The 17,903-nt window shown below is 40.9% G+C and overlaps 1 protein-coding gene across 4 annotated transcripts in view; it reads right to left on the reverse strand.

Annotated features, from left to right (window-relative positions):
* HTT (huntingtin) overlaps window positions 1–17,903 on the reverse strand; it is a 165,948-nt gene that overhangs the window by 109,653 nt on the left and 38,392 nt on the right. For 3 of the 4 annotated variants that reach the window (XR_011538383.1, XM_070613455.1, XM_008531802.2), the window contains exons 7-12: window positions 17,055–17,196; window positions 16,133–16,311; window positions 9,018–9,222; window positions 7,761–7,808; window positions 4,623–4,703; window positions 2,090–2,451 (exon numbers count right to left, since the gene is read on the reverse strand). Coding sequence is in view for 3 of the 4 variants with exons in the window: in XM_070613455.1 (XP_070469556.1) it covers window positions 2,090–2,451; window positions 4,623–4,703; window positions 7,761–7,808; window positions 9,018–9,222; window positions 16,133–16,311; window positions 17,055–17,196 (1,017 nt within the window). In the remaining variant the exon portion in view is untranslated. The remainder of the gene's footprint in view (window positions 1–2,089; window positions 2,452–4,622; window positions 4,704–7,760; window positions 7,809–9,017; window positions 9,223–16,132; window positions 16,312–17,054; window positions 17,197–17,903) is intronic. The other variant, XM_070613454.1, reaches the window with a different exon arrangement.

Raw genomic sequence — 17,903 nt, forward strand, 5'->3', positions numbered from 1 at the left:
TAAAAATCTTTCCAAATCCTTACAACTAAAAAATTAAGTTACATGACCAAAACAATCAAGAAAGAAATGATTTCGTCCATTCTCCACCCTCCAGATTAGTTTGCCAAAAAACCTTGCTGTAGTTACAAAAAAAAAAAAGGTTAAAATGAAAAGTTGCACCATATTAGGAATACCTTACTATACACTAGGCAGGATCAAAAGCACTTTACGTGTATTATCACCCTTAATCTTCATAAGTCTTACAGTGTAAGTACTGTTATCACCCTCATTTTACAGAAAAGAAGACTGAGGCAAGAAGGGACATAACTACTCCAGGCTACACAGCTAGTAAACAGCAGAGCCAGAATTCTCATCCTGGTGGGCTACCCCTGAGCCAAGCCACATAACTACCACACTGAGCTGTCTCATGAGACAATTCCCTATCCCCTTCACTCTGCTTATTCTTCTCTATGGCATTTATCACCATCTGCCCATGTATTTCTTTACTTGTTGATTAATCATTAGCTTATCATCTGCCCCCCACACACGCACACACTCTAGAACAGGGGTAGGTAAACTACAACCTGTGGGCCAAAAACTGGCCACCACCTGTTTTTGTAAATAATGTTTTACTGGAACACAGTCATGCTCATTCATTAACATATTGTCTATGGCTGCTTTCACACTACAACAGCAGAGATAAGTGTGCAACACAGGCTGTATGGCTCACAAAACCAAAGATATTTACTATCTGGCCCTATATGGAAAGAGTTCGATGATACCTACTCTAGAATATTAGCTTCATGAGAGTAGTTTTGTTTGTTGTGCCCTCTACTTTATCTCCAGCTTGTAGAACAATCCCCAGAATATAATAGGTGCTCAATACATTTGTTCAGCAAAAAATTAAAGACTATAGCACATGGAAGCACCTTATAAACTAGAAAGAACTAGACCAGTGTGAGAAATAGCAAGGGAAGACATTTAGTTAAGCCCCAGAGAAGTCTACATAGGCCCCACTCCCAGCACTATCACACAGTAAACACCTGCTGAAACACTCCCAAAGAAGGAAATTTTCATAATTCCTATGGTCATTCATTCCTATTTCTAACAAGTCTGTCCAGAACTCATCTACTACGAAGAGGCCAGATGTCCCATGGAAGTTGGTGCAATAAAGAACGCAGACATTCCCTCCGCACACTTGACACACTACTGAGCCCAGAGCTTCCCCACCTTCTCTTCTCCCTGCACGCTGGTTAGAGCCTGTCTGCCCTTTCCTTACTTGAAATCACTTCCCACTGTTTCAGTCATTTGTCCCATCCTCCTCCAGGTCTTCCAGTTAAAACCCTAACCGTGAGCTCACTTCTCCAACAGAGTAAGTGTAAATCCACACGCCATTAGAAACCACATCCATGTGACAATTTGACAACTGCCAAAGGGGACATGCAAGTGCTTTACCTTGGGATTGGTAACTCAATGTTTCTGTATTTGTTCAAGTAAAAAAAACAAAACCATGTTCTTAATAAAATACATTCAATAGTAGCAAAACACTTAATGCACAAACTATTCAAATGAAATTGGGATGTGAAACTCAGTATACACTTGTACCAAACTTTTTGATTAGACTATCCTTGAGGTGTTTCTTGTCCACTAATTCAGAGATCAGAGGTACTTAAGTCCATGCTCTATAAGATGGGATACGCTGTAAAAGTTTTTTAAAAGGCAAAAAGTATTAATGCACAGTATTAATGTTATTAATCACATTGTTAATGTCAGGCTCCTCATGGACTTTTTAAAATAATGATTTAATCTGTGCCCAACAAGGTCTTAAAGAATTGAAAATGCACTCTATTTTAGCAGAGTTCATATCATCAACTAATTTTTGACCTCTGTGTTCAACACAAATGACACTCTGCCACTTCCTTCAGTGAAGGTGTCAGATGGGGTCGAGCTCTCCATTCACGATCTGAGCTGGTGACCTCTGCACTGCTATGAGTGGATCAGACAGGAGGAGAGGAATAAGTAGGAGGGTCCAGGTATGGGCCTACAGGGAAGAGCTCGGACATACGACAGGTCTCTCTTCAGAAACCAGCGACCCCCTCTGCCCACTTACAATTTCAGAACTGTCCGAAGGAGTCACGGCCGAATCCGGCCCTTCAGTGGTGGTTTGTGAGCTGTCACTGATGGGCGAGGATGCCTGCGTCCCATCATTCAAGTCCATGGCAGGATCAGACGGGACAGCGCTGATCTGGCTGGAGCTGTGGCTCAAGATGTCCTCCTCATCCCCATCGGTGGCAGCGCTCGTCAAGTCACAGCCAGTCAGATCCACTGAGTCTGGCTGCAGTGTATGCTGTGACCGGGGCTGCTCGGTGATAATGTCGTGACCCGCAGAGTCAGCGGCTGAGCTAGCAGAGCCAGGAGTGGAGACCCCTGAAGAGGCAGCCAGCTCACCACCAATCTCACCCTTGACTGAGGCTGGAGACAAAGAAACACTCATTCCTCAATGGGCAGGAAAAACATTCAATAGAGAATAACATATTTGCAAAATACCCTCAAACGCACTGTCTCCAAATGTTTTAACTGCAAAAAATCCTGAAACACAGTGAAAATATGAACTAGTAAATTTCAAAAGACAACACTGCATCCTCCAAATGTTACTAAAACTGCCTTTTCCTGTATTATCTACTTACCTTTTACTATATTCCTACATATTAATAAAATAAAGATCAGCAGCAGGTATTTTTTAAATACTAGGAATATTCTCAAAAGGTATTTCACTGCAAAAAACTGAAATATGGCCAGCCACATTACTGGTTCTTAAGCAACTTCAAGTTCTTAAGTAACTGCTCTAACCTTAGCTTGGAGCCACAGAGAGAGACTGCCTGGCAACCACAAGCAGCCTGGTCAGGTGCAGCAGGCTGGGCGCACACAAATGCCTGGGTGCTTGAGGCAAGCAGTGCTCAGAAAATAGTAAATTCACCGTCTCTTTGATGTAGGCTTTCTTCTTCCAAGATCCTATTCAAGACCTCTAATCCAGTTCTATTCTCCTGCAATATAAATCTGCACCACATTTTCCTAGTTTTTCGTTTTTTTGGTGAGGAATATTCACCTTGAGCTAACATTGGTTTCCAATCTTCCTCTTTTTTTTTTTTGCTTGAGGAAGACTGGCCCTGAGCTAACATCTGTGCCAGTCTTCCTCCACTTTGTATGTGGGACGCCTTCACAGCATGGCTGAGGAATGGAGTAGGTGTACACCTGGGATTTGAACCTACAAAGCCAGGCCTCCAAAGTGGAACGCACAGAACTTTAACCACTCGGCCACGGCGCCGACCCCCCTAGTTTAGTTTTTAAATTCCCATTTAAAAAAACAAGAGGGGCTGGCCCCGTGGCCGAGTGGTTAAGTTCACAAGATCTGCTTTGGTAGCTCAGGGTTTCACCAGTTCAGATCCTGGGCGCAGACATGGCATCGCTCATCAGGCCATGGTGAGGTGGCGTCCCACATAGCAGAACGAGAAGGACCTACATCTAGAATATACAACTATGTACTGAGGGGCTTTGGGGAGAAGAAGAAGAGAAAAAAGGAAGAAGATTGGCAGCAGATGTTAGCTCAGGTGCCAATTTTTTAAATAAGTAAATAAATAAACACTACACACAAACCAATTAACAAAAAGATCAACATCAAGCTGTTAGCAATGTCACTCCTGGAGGCCACTGGGTCAGTGAGCACTTAAGCTGCACAATGTTCTGGATAAATGTAATTTTTTTGTTGTTTTAACTTTTTTTAATCAGGAAAAAACTGATTTCTATTTTGTAAAATAAACAAATAATTGCCACTAGAATTATTCAGAATTTCCTTCCCAAATATTTGAGCCTTATTTTCAGTTATCTAAAAATATTCTTTTGGATAGGATTATACAACCCAAACCAGTCTCCTTTAATCCATTTATTAGCATCTTAGTCAACACTCATCTTTTATAAGGCGAACTGAGAATCTAATTAGGTAACAAACAAATGTAAACAAACAAATTCTTTCAAGTTAAATTATCCATGACAATTTTTTTTTTTTTGAGGAAGATTAGCCCTGAGCTAACATCCACTGCCAATCCTCCTTTTTTTTGATGAGGAAGATTGGCCCTGAGCTAACATCCATGCCCATCTTCCTCTACTTTATATGTGGGACACCTGCCACAGCATAGCTTGATAAGCAGAATGTAGGTCCACACTCGGGATCCGAACCAGCGAACCCCGGGCCGCCAAAGTAGAGTATGCGAACTTAACCGCTGCACCACCAGGCTTGGCTCCTATCCATGACAATTTTCAATCCCATTCTCCCCATCACGAGCCATCCAACTCACTTCATGAGACACTTTACCCACCATCCCTTACTCAAAAAGACTTATGTGCAGGGACTAAATCTAATTTTAAAACAGCCCAAACCAAAGAAAACAGCAAATATTTGATGCAAGAAAACACACACCTGTTTCAAAGTAAACATTATAAAAGAAGCCTGGATTAGCCACCATTTGAGCAAGTTGGCTTCACCGCTACCCACCAGGAGGTACATCCACTGAGGTGCAGGGGAGGGGCAGCGGTGGGGGCCAGTAGAGAGGAGGAAGGTGGACACCACTGCCACTCATGAGAGCTACCTGCAAAGGCTGGGCTGCTGCTGTCAGACCTTGACTCAGAGTCCTCCTCCAAGGCTGCTGCTTCTCCCAAGAGCACTTTCCCTAGAAAATGATGGCAGGAGAGTCCCTTAAGCTTGCTAAAAGGAAGGACTTTGAAAATCAAATAAATGCACATTCTAAGCAGACATTCATAAGCAGATTTAATTCACCCCCCCATACAGTTTATCACTATATGTAAGTATTTTTAAACCTCTAGGGTGCTAAACACAAAGAATGTAGCGATATTATACTTAGAGCATTACTAAAATCAATAAACCTATATGGAAAAAAGGTTAAAAGCAATGATTCTCAAACTGTACCAAAAAGTATTTTAATAATTAATAAATATTTATTGATTTATACTACTGGTAATATTAAATAATTCATATTACTTAATCTTAATTAATTATTAATTAATTATTTAATCTTAAAAATGGCAAGTTATGGCTGGAGCCAATTCTGTTAGTCCTTGGGCTACTCATTTCACATCTCCAATGGCACCTCAGAATTTATACATAAAACTGTTTTTGCTTTTTTTTTTTTTTTAGGAAGATTAGCCCTGAGCTAACATCTGCTGCCAATCCTCCTCTTTTTGCTGAGGAAGACTGGCCTTGAGATAACATTCACGCCCATCGTCCTCTATATGTGGGACGCCTACCACAGCACAGCTTTGCCAAGTGGTGCCATGTCCACACCCGGGATCCAAACCTGCGAACACCGGGCCCCTGAAGTGGAACATGCGCACTTAATCGCTGAGCCACTGGGCCAGCCCTAAAATGTTTATATCTAAAAGTCACTATTATTGTATTATCTTTTAATTTGCTAGATTCTAGGGTTGACAATCAAAACTCAAGCACTGTATGATCTGGGAGGACGGAACATTTCATCTTCTGCAAAATTCTAAAAATGCATTTTACAGGGGCCAGCCTGGTGGTGTAGTGGTTAAGTTCGTGCGCTCCGCTTTGGTGGCCCAGGGTTCACCTGTTCGGCTCCCAGGCATGGACCTATGCACCACTTATCAAGCCATGCTGTGGCAGGCATCCCACATATAAAGTAGAGGAAGATGAGAATGGATGTTAGCTCAGGGCTAATCTTTCTCAAAAAAAACCACATTTTACAGTTCCTGTTCCCAAACTTTACTTTAAGAAAAAAAGAAAACAAAAGTCTTAACTTGATTTAACTGGACTCATTAAATCGTTACGGTAACATTAGATACAAATGTCATTAAATGACACTAGCAAAATTCTTATTGGCAATTTCTAATTTCACTGCTTTTCAAAGAATAGGTCACAGCTGTGATAACTTCCATAAATCTACACTGATGTGACAGTAAAGGCAAAAAAGAAAAAGAAAAGGAAACCCCAAATCTAGATGAAATCAACACACCATTTGGCTTATCTACTAAATAATAGGGTCCTTTATTACAGAAAAAGTGATTTACCTTGAGAAAGCAAATAAAATTCCAACCTGTGAATTCATGTGTTAATGAAAGCAGTCTCCTCCTTGCAACTCATAGTTTGCAAATCTCTTCCATGGAGCCCTCCCCAAGGAGGGGGAAGGGCCAGCTGCTGCCAGAGAAGGAACCCCAGGCCACCACTCCCCTCACCCTGACCCTGATCCTACATCCAACCACTCTGCTTTTATCTTTCTTATATACTGGCAGATTCCACTTGAAAAAAGGAATTTTGCGAGTACAACAAAAAAGTTTGAAAACCGTAGCTTTAAACGAGAGAAAAAAAAAAAACATTGGAAAAATAAAAAAGAGATTGAGGGGCCAGCCCTGGGGCTGAGTGGTTAAGTTCGTTCACTCTGCTTCGGCGGCCCGGGGTTTTGCTGGTTCAGATCCTGGGCGCAGACGTGGCACCGCTCATCAAGCCATGCTGAGGCGGCGTCCCACATAGCACAACCAGAGGCACTCACAACTGGAATATACAGCTATGTACCAGGGGGCTTTGGGGAGAAGAAGAACAACAAAAAAGAGATTGAGGACATCTCCCGTGTCCTAGCTAGAAGATGACAAAAGAACTCATCTTAATCACGTGAATTAGTCACCTTTTTCATCATCACTGGGCAGAGCAACTAAGAAACAAAGGAGGCAAGTACCAGACTAACTTAGCCACAGGCTTGAAATCTTTCCTAATTCAAGAAGAGAGACACTAGCTTTCCCTAGAATCCTTTTGGCTTTCAAACAATCTCAGTGTTTCACCAAAATCTCAAACTTGGTTAAGTATCCCACACTAGGATGGCCCAAAAATTACTGATTACAAGTTCTTCTAGGAAACATTTATTAATTCAGTCAAGGCTAGAATATTATTCCTGTTAAGATCCCATTCAACTGCAAATAATATTACGCATCAGGCTCTCAAACACTCAAATCATGACACACAAAAAAGATTAGTCTCTTAAGATTCCAAATAGAAAATGATATCAACTCTTTCCTATGGAAATCTAGACTGGAAAAGAAAATGGGTGGTGTTGCAAAGTGATAATGTATAACAAAATTATCATATTATATCAGAAACACTTCAATTTAATTAAAATAAATTAAGCGCATCAGAACATTTTAGCATATACAAAGCTAAATATGGCTGAAAAATGATAACCAGGCCAAATGCAACAAAATACTTAAATAAACATTATTCCTAATACTAAACAAAACTGACTGGGAAGATGTTACCTTTATAAAATATAACAAATTCCCTAAAGCAGGAGTAGGCGAACTACTGTAAATAGTTCTGTAAATAGTTTCACTGTAACTTGGCCACATCCGTTAGCCTAGTATTGTCTATGGCTGCCTTCCTGCCACAGGACAGAGCTGAAGAGTTCCAAGAGACAGTAAGGCCCACAAGGCTAATATATGTACCATCTGGCCCTTTACAGGAAAGTTTGCTGACCCCTGGTCTAAAGCATTAGAAATTTATGACAAAGCAATTCTGATACACAATCAATTTTTAAAATCCACCCCACAGAACTATTCAGGCCTAGTTATCAGATTCCAGCAACATTTATACTACGTACAATCACTGTGCTGAGAAGAGGCACAGACACAGTCGACAGTGTTCCAGAAATACAGAGAAAGCAGTAAGATTAACATAAGACTTCGACTTCTGAAATAATCACCTTTTTGTTTTCTTGAAAGGACAGGGCTGCATGAAGAACCCCCTCCGGCTGTAAATCACAGAAAATGACAGATGAAAGTAAGGCAATTAGCTGCTAAAATTTAGAATGAATTCGAAAATCTTCAAAAAGTTTGATTTAACTTTAAAACTAGAGAATATGTGAACATATTTCCACAGGTGGTGCTAAAACACCATACTGTTAACACTTCAATTTCAAAAACGTGAAAATTACATTAACACTGAAATACAGATTTCTAAAGATAAGAACTAAAATGTCAAAAGAGATAAAATAAAGCGCATTTAAGAAGCCAAATTAAAAACGTTAGAAATCTCAGATTATTGGTCAACTGATAATCAAGTATAAATTTTCATTAGAAGCAATCATTAGAAATGAGTATTTGCAGTAATTATTTGTAAGGCATGCATCCCACAGAGAAAAGGATTATCAGCAGAGAGGACAGTAAACAGGCATATTAACATTTTCTGCTAACAGTTCAGGCAAACATTTACGTTCAAACCAGGCAGCAATCAGCCCTCCAGGCATACTCTCCAGTCTGCTGCGCTGTGAGCAGAGGCCATGCCCCACCCATGCTGTACTCAATCGACCACAGACTGCAGGGCCTAGATAGAAGAGGCCTCCTCTGGGCAGGCCCCAGTTCTAGAGGATGCACTTCAGGGATCCCCCCCATTCCAGCTCCCGAGGGGCAACTCCACATCAGACAGGGCCCACTGAGGATGGAGGAAAACCAGTGGTCACCCTGTAGGGAAGCGTCCCCTTGTGGGACAAGGGCCCAATCCTCGAGAGCACAAAGAGCAGATGGAACAGAGAAGGTGCCGAGACAGGAGAAAGGGAAGGGGTTTTCTAAAGTCAGCGAGGACAGCAAAAAAGGACCCAGAGGACAGAAAGGAACTCTAAAATCCCTACAAAGACTTGAAGATCCCGTCACTGGCAAAGAGGTCCTCCTAGAAATACTTTCCCTAAGGTTTGCATTTCATGATGGATGAAATGTCATGTGGAAGCAGCCAAGTCAGAGAGAGTCAGGAGGCCGAGCATTAAGTGTTGGCCTCATTTTGCCACCTAAGCTTTCTACACTTAGTTATTCTGTTTGTAGAATAAGGGCGGCTTCTGCACTGTAAGATTTTGTAAGGAACTGAGATCTAAGTTGCTTAGCACAGCGCTGAGCCCATAATTCAACAGAGCGTAACTAGTATTTTAGTGCGGGGTTAATTGTAAGAATCAGCCTTCCTAATAACTTACCTATAAGTTCCACAATACTCCCGCTACGACTTCGGCAACTGGGCTCATCTTTAGCCGCAGCGAGCCGCCCAAGGCCACCTGCCGTGGTCAGAGCTTGCAGGAGCTCCGGAGGAGGGGTTCTGAAGAGCTGCTGCAGGAGTTCTAACGCTCCAGTCACCACATTGTGGTCTTGGTGCTGAGTATAACGCAAGGTCAATTCGTAAACCTTGAAAGAGATAAACCAGTGTTATTGCCACAGTTTTTACGTGTCCTAGGTTTTACTTTTTTTGTTTCTGATAGTCTTATGTTGGCAAAATTTGTGCCATAATTTCTTCCCCCTAAAAATGTCTCTATAATTTCTCCCAGAGGGATCATTAGCTTCCATCTTGTTTTCTAAATTCCCATGATTTCTTTCACTGTTAAATTAACTCCTTAAAAATAAATAGGGGGGGCCGGCCCAGTGGCACAGCAGTTAAGCTCGCACGTTCTGCTTCGGGGGCCTGAGGGTCGCCAGTTCGGATCCCGGGTGTGGACCAGCACACTGCTTGGCAAGCCATACTGTAGCAGGCATCCCACATGGGAGGTGGAGAAAGATGGGCCCGGATGTTAGCTCAGGGCCAGTCTTCCTCAGCAAAAAGAGGAGGATTGGCAGCAGATGTTAGCTCAGGTCTAATCTTCCTCAAAAAATAAATAAATAGGGTACTTCCACAAAAGTAGAAGCATGCTAATTAAGATCTCCATCTCCCTAACCAGGTGACCAGTTAAGCTCAATATACACTGAGAGTGTAGTTAGTTTGACACATAGTAATAAGCAAGAAACACTGGCATGAGGGCCACTGACAGAGTTGTCAAAAATTTTAAAGACATTATGTCAAAAATTTATTAGTGCTCTTAATACAATATCATACCATAGGCACATAACGAATTTATTCTTTTTCCCCTTAATTAGAGTTGCCAGATAAAATACCAGAAGAGCACCAAGTTAAATGTGAATTTCAGATAAACAACAAATAATTTTGTAGTATAACTACGTCCCATGCAATTTGGGGCATACTTACACCACAACCTTACTCATAATTCATCTGGAATTCAAACTTAATTGGCACTTCGTCTTTTGCACAGTAAGTCGGGTAGCCCTTCAATATCATAAAAGTAACAAACATGTGTAAAGACCAGACAGTATAGAAGAATATAAAGAAGAACAGTAAAAGTCTCAGAGGTAGCTACTTTTAATCATTTGTTTCAGTTCTTCTGACGGTAACCTCCGTAACTCTAGGTCACAGGTCTGCAGACTGCAGTCCACAGGCCAGCTCTGGGCGCCACCTGTTTCTGTACACCAAGTTTTCCCGGGACGTAGCCACGCCTGTGTAGCATCTGTGGCTGCTTTCCTGCTCCAGCGGAGGAGCTGAGTAGTCGGCCCCTTAGAGAAAAGCCTGCTGCCCTGCTCTAGATCATCAGCTGACACCTTGATTTCTGAAGCCACCTATATTGACCAAAGGATCTCTTGACTCCTTACTGTATAAAATGAGGAAATCAACACCCCACACTCCCTTCTCTTCATCTGCCCCTTCCCAAATTCTGTTAGCAACACCATTACTTTCATATTATTAAGATTTATACTGTTCATATACTACTAAGTAACTATTTAAATCTTATGTACTTTGCCTAGAAGTTGAGCCTAAAAACTGAATTAAAAAAAAGTATCTTATCATGTGTACATAAACATTATTCACTGCAAAGCCTATTAATGTGACTAGACCCAAAAAGAAAGAAATATTTCATTATTAACAGACCTGTGTCACTTCAAAGATATCCCAGAGATAATAATTAAATGGATTCTCTGTTACCATGATCTATTACTTGCTTAAAATTATTCTACATTTTAATTTGCTTCATGATTGGATCATAAGTGGCTGTGATAAACCCTCCTGGTTTTCCTGGAGTTGCTAATTGCCTTTTATCTTCTCCTTGTAATACACACACACACACCCCTTCCCTCTTGCCCAGCTTCTGAATCCTGACATCTGTTGCAGAGAGCTCCTTGAAGGTCCTCTGACTTCCTGTGTCTAAGGGGAAAGGCACATTGCACAACAATCACCTTGGAATGGCTTCTACCACATTTCTGGGTTAGGTGCTTTGTTTCTTGAACTTCGGGGCTTCCTTTTTTTTCTAATCTATTTCTTGTTTTCCTGGAATACATCTTCAAATAATTTTTTCAAAAAGCATACATGAAAAACGAACTGAGTTCTTGTATATCTAAAAGTATCTATATTTTGCCCATACTCCTTATAGTTTAGCCAGACCCAGGATCATTTTATCAAAAACCTCCCAAAAAATAAAAGTCCAGGACCAGATGGTTTCCCTGGTGAAGTCTACCAAACATTCAAAGAAGACTTAATACCTATCCTTCTCAAACTCTTCCAAAAAATTGAAGAGGAGGGGAGGCTTCGTAACCCATTCTACGAAGCAAACATTATCCTGATACCAAAACCAGACAAGGACAACACAAAAAAAGAAAATTACAGGCCAGTATCACTGATGAACATTGATGCAAAAATCCTCATCAAAATACTAGCATATCGAATACAACAATACATTAAAAAGATCATACATCATGATCAAGTGGGTTTCATTCCAGGGATGCAGGGATGGTTCAACATCTGCAAATTTATCAACGTGATATACACCACATTAACAAAATGAAGAATAAAAATCACATGATCATCTCAATAGATGCAGAGAAGGCATTTGACAAGATACAGCATCCATTTATGATAAAAACTCTAAATAAAATAGGTATAGAAGGAAAACATCTCAACATAATACAGGCCATATATGACAAACCCACAGCAAATATCACTCTCAATGGAGAAAAACTGAAAGCTGTCCCTCTAAGAACAGGAACCAGACAAGGATGCCCACTGTCACCACTCTTAGTTAACATAGTATTGGAAGTCCTAGCCAGAGCAATCAGGCAAGAAAAAGAAATAAAAGGGATCCACATTGGAAAAGAAGAAGTGAAACTGTCACTGTTTGCAGATGACACAATTTTATATCTAGAAAACCCTAAAGATTCCACTAAAAAACTTTTAGAAACAATAAAGGAATACAGTCAAGTCATAGGATACAAAACGTGCAAAAATCGGTTGTGTTTCTATACACTAACAACAAAGTAGCAGAAAGAGAAATTAAGAATACAATCCCATTTACAATTGCAACAAAAAGAATAAAATACCTAGGAATAAACTTAACCAAAGAGGTGAAAGATCTGTACACCGAAAACTATAAAACATTGTTGAAGGAACTCGAAGAAGACACAAAGAAATGGAAAGATATTCCATGCTCTTGGATTTGAAGAATTAACATTGTTAAAATGTCCATACTTCCTAAAGCAATCTATAGATTCACCGCAATCCCTATCAAAGTTCCAACAACACTTTTTCACAGAAATAGAACAAAGAATCCTAAAATTTATATGGAACAACAAAAGACCCCGAATAGCCAAAGGATTCCTGAGAAAAAAGAACAAAGCTGGAGGCATCACAATCCCTGATTTCAACATATACTACAAAGCCAAAGTAACCAAAACAGCATGGTAGTGGCACCAAAAGAGACACACAGATCAAGGGAACAGAATTGAGAGCCCAGAAGTAAACCCACACATTTATGGACAGCTAACATTCGACAAGGGAGCCAAGAGCATATGATGGAGAAAGGAGAGTCTCTTCAATAAATGGTGTTGGGAAAACTGGACGGCCACATGCAAAAGAATGAAAGTAGACCATTCCCTTACACCATGCACAAAAATCAACTCAAAATGGATTAAAGACTTGAATGTAAGACCCGAAACCATGAGACTTCTAGAAGAAAACATAGGCAGTACTCTCTTTGACACCAGTCTAAGCAGCACATTTTCAAGTCCCATGTCTGACTGGGCAAGGGAAACAAAAGCAAAAAATGAACAAATGGGACTACATCAAACTAAAAAGCTTCTGCACAGCAAAGGAAACCATAAACAAAATGAAAAGAAAACCTAACAACTGAGAGAAGATATTTGCAAACCATATATGAGATAAGGGGTTAATATCCAAAATATTTAAATACAGTTAGCCAAACTCTATTAGCTGAGTTGAACTTCATAATCAAAATAACTTAATTCAGAATGGCTATTAGTCAAAAGAAAATGGATTAAGATATGATTTAAAGATAATCTTGTCTAGCTTGCTAATTCAACAACAAGCTATATGATTTAATCACTTTAGAGAAAAGTGACTATTAAGAAAATCAGCACTGAATTAAGCACCACATCCAATACCCCTGGACCCCATGCGCCCAGGATAACTGCTGTCCTGGTCTAAGACAGCTCTCAATAGCCCTCTAGCCTTATCTGTTACCAGCACCCCGGCTAAACTACGAGAAAGCCTGGAGACCCTGACAGAGAGCTGCATGCTCTTACTCCTTGGGCTTGGCAAAGCTTGTAGTTTCTGTCTATAAAACTCTCTTCTCCCAACTCCATGTGCCTGGTCAAAACTTCCTCGCCCACAAACACGAGCTCATAACTGAGCTCCCCCAGCAGGCCTCCCTGCCCTGGACATACAGGGGGCATTATGTGCTCCCATAGCACCCTGCACCCCCACCTTACATGCTATTTAGTGACTGTTTGCTCACTTCTTCCACTAGACTAATGGACCCCAAATCTTTTCGACTAAGCAGGCTTTTTTTTTAAAACATCAGAAAAAAACTGAGTATACAGTCCCAATACTTACATAATATTTGTCTTAAAATATTATATAAGTACTACTGAACTCAGATATTATGTACATTCTCAAATATGCACTGAATCTGACAAGCCTCTGGCTCCAGTTATTGATTTACAGGAAATACGGAAAACAAAGAAACATGTTAATTTACACAACGGAGAGGCAAGTAATAGGACCGCCAGGAGTTGCACAGGACAAACAATCTGTTTCTTCAACAAATGAACTCTCAGGGAAAAACAGGGATGGAAGGGAACCATCAGATCAAGGAGACTCCCAATCCTTATCAACCAATCCTATTTGGATACTGATTCCAAAAGAGTGGAGAAAAAAATTGACAGCAGATAAGTATGTATTTGATGTTAAGGAAATGTTTATTTGTTTAGGTGTGACAATAGCATTGTCGTTAAGTTCTAAAAACAAAGAGTCCTCATCTATAAGGATACCTACTAAAATACATACATGAAATAACAGGATGGTTAGGATTTGCTTCGAAATAATACAAAAGAGGGAGAAGGAAGTGGGATTATAAGTGAAGCACGACTGACCCTAAATGGATAATTACTGACGCAGGTGATAATTACTGAAGGGGTTCACTAAGCTATTCTGTCTACTTTTGTCTATGTCTGGAAATCTCCATAATAAAAAGTACACAAACAAGGTAAGGATGAAGTAAACTATTTTTTAATGTATTTATTACCACTATAACATCTTTTATATGCACTAAATCATTCAGTAATGATTTTTTTGTGAGGGCAATATAATTAATATGAAGTGTCATATCTCATGAGACTGTCAGAGCTTGTATTCTGTAAGAAAGCTGAAAGGCAGCTGGTCAGGGTAGAACTGTTGGCCTGACATTTACTTAGAGCCCACTTCTCAGTTATTTATCATTAACCAGTACTCACAGGGCCTGACCATGTGCCAGGAAGGATTCTAAGTACTTTACAAATAGTACCTAACTCAATGCTTAAATCATTAGGACTATCTTTAATTCATGATTTCTATGCAGAAATCATTTTAAGCCACTTACAATTTTGTACCGTAAAAAATTTAGGCAAAAGACACAACTGATAAATCCAGTTGACTCAAGCACCTACAAACTACAGTATCACCAATATACTGAAAGCAGACAACTGAGTCAAGGCACCCCTCTCAAGATGCCGGGTCGTGTGCCTCGACTCCTGTAGATGCCATGTAACTATTTAACTTATAGAAAGGGTAAGGGCTTCAATAGCATCCAGTACATTAAATATGATATGAACCTAACATAACTTTTGTGTGTGTGTGTGTGTGTGTGTGTGTGAGAGGAAGATCGGCCCTGAGCTAACATCTGTTGCCAATTTTCCTCTTTTTGCTTGAGGAAGATTGTTGCTGAGCCAACATCTGTGCCAATCTTCCTCTACTTTTTGTATGAGGACTGCTGCCACAGCGTGGCTCATTGAGTGGTGTGTAGGTCTGCACCCAGGATCCAAACCCACGAACGCTGGCTGTTGAAGCAGAGTGAGGGAACTTAACCACTACACCACCAGGCCAGCCCCCTAACATAACATTTCAAATAAAGTTCCCAAAATCCAATTGCTTAAAATGCAGCTGCATTGTTACAAGGTTGACAAAATAACCTGGGTGAACTCACTGCAAAGAACTGAAATCAACTGCCAATCACATGACAGTCATGTGTCACCCAATCACAGAGATGTGTTCTGAGAAATGCATTGTTAGGTGATTTCATTGTTGTGCAAACACCACAGAGTGTCCTTACACAAACCTAGATGGTATAGCCTACTACACACCTAGGCTACATGGTACTAATCTTATGAGACCACCATCGTATATGCAGTCTGTCGTTGACCAAAACATTATTATGCAGCACATGACTGTGCATGAGAATTATTGCAGGATTTCTCTGCATAGGAAAGAGAAGTTGTAACATTTTATTCCTCCACCCCAATGGACCATGTTCCCACCTCTCTGGGTGTGTAGACTACAGTACCAGACCACTGCATCCGAAATGCTCACCATTGTACCCCCAGCACCTCTCCCAGTGCCTAGAATGTAGTGGGTGCTCAATAAATATTCACTGCACGATGAACACATTTCATGAGCCCCGGTTTTAGAAATGGGGCAACAGTGTTCTCTGTGACAGGCAGGGGTTAAGCGGTTTCTGTAACATTCTTGGTAACATTATAAGAGATTACCTTCCTTTTACTCTCACATCACTGCCATATGGAGGTCACATAATTAGGAGTCATGAGCTAGGACCTGAACCAGGAGGTTTAGCTCTTAACCCTCGGTTTCACCACTTCTCTTGCAAATTATTTGATTCACTAAATGTCAGTCATTTATGTATAGGTACTGAGTAAACCACGTGGTTGCTACCTGGACAAGCTGCTCTGTCGAGGGAGAGACTTCCATTTCTTTCCGTGTCACCCCAAAGCTGCCTTTCAGGCTTGTGTCCTTGACCTGCTGCTGTAGCAAGGGCACCAAATACCGCAATGTGAGCAGCACTCCAAGAATCAGGAGGGTGGAGTGTTCATCCTCGACAGGAACTAGCAAACCTACAAAGGCAGCAACAAGATTTCTTAACATCGGATTCACTGCTTGGAGATTCATGTCTACATTGTTAAAAAGAGATCCACAGTAGAACCTTATGAGGCTGGCAGTGAGGGATAAAGATGGCACAAACATTACTGTGAAAAAATATACAGTGTATCTCATTGTTTGGCCAAAATCCAGGAGTAACATTAAGGAAGACCTCTAAATCCTTAGCTTAGCAAGGCCCTTGACAGTGAGTTTTATTGCATTTGAAGTCGGGCAGTTCTTTCACATCAAATGTCCATATGCTCTCTTCAGTACTTGCGAGTGATGATTTCCACAATTACCCCAAGTACAGAAGGAATTGTTAGCAGACCTACACCTATACAGAAAACATGCAGGGACCTTCAAGCCTCAGGGCCTCACTGCACTCAAGAGCTACCACGTACGGCTGTGCAGTTTGGCTCATAGAGGGCCAAGCCCAGGAAGGAGGGTGGAGCTGCAAACTGGCCCATACACACAGCCCAGCTAGATGTCCTTGGGCATGGCAGCACCTGTACTTCAGCACAAAGGATGAGGAGACTTTTCCTAATCCTCACACAGACCCACATGGGCTCCTAGTCCCCACTTACCAGTCAGCCAGTGCCAGAGGCCTGGTTCGGAAGCTGAGGGACTGTCCGATTTTAAAGAATTTCAAAGCATTCAAGTAAATGCTAGAGACTCCACCATACCATGGGGAAAATCACTAATATTGCCTGCATCTTACCTAAGAGTACATTTAGTAGCCAGGTATAAAAATACTGCGTCCTTCTTGAGTGCTGACAGATGCTCACTGCTGAGCCAGCTGCTGTCCGCCGAATGGTAGGGGAGCTTGACTTCAGATTTGCTATGAAAGCCTTTAACAGAACCTAGGGAAGCAAAAATCCAAGCAGACAGATGGTGAAATGCCTATGAAGCTTATCATGTATTTCAAAAACTTAATTTGCCCCAAATTCTTATACAGTATAAATTATAAATAATTTGAGACTTTCCTATAGCTGAATGGAAGCACCTAAATTTGGGATATTTCAGAACAGTCTGCAAATGTGTAGTCTATTTACTCCCTTACAAGCTGCAAGTAGGGACTTGCTCAGCATCTACATCCTCTATGCAACAGTGAAAGCCTCAGCTTCTAGCAAAGGTGTACTCACAGTATTTGGGGACAGGGTCAATAAAAGACACTATTTAAAATAAAGGTAGTAAAAAAAAGTCAACAAATAATGAGGTCAAGGAGAAAAGAATATTAGCCAACTACAGCAATGTCTTGGCCTAACGGATAGCTTGCAACTTAACTGCACTGTGACAGCATACTGCCCACAAGTGTTTTCCTAAAAAGTTAGACAATAAGACTTTACCACTGCACCTACAGGACAACCCGAAGAAGGGAGTGCTATAATTCTAACTGTTGCCATTTAGGTCCTAACAAAAATATCCCAAGAATGAAAAAGGGTGACCATCTAGCTGCATGAGTTTGGTGACCATATTACTTAAGAACATCCATTTTCCATTATTCTAAACTATGCTCTGAGCAACAACTTGGTTCCAGTCATTGTGTGGCATGCACTGAGCATTACTG

Source organism: Equus przewalskii, chromosome 3 (assembly GCF_037783145.1).
Source record: "Equus przewalskii isolate Varuska chromosome 3, EquPr2, whole genome shotgun sequence".
Lineage (NCBI taxonomy): Eukaryota > Metazoa > Chordata > Mammalia > Perissodactyla > Equidae > Equus > Equus przewalskii.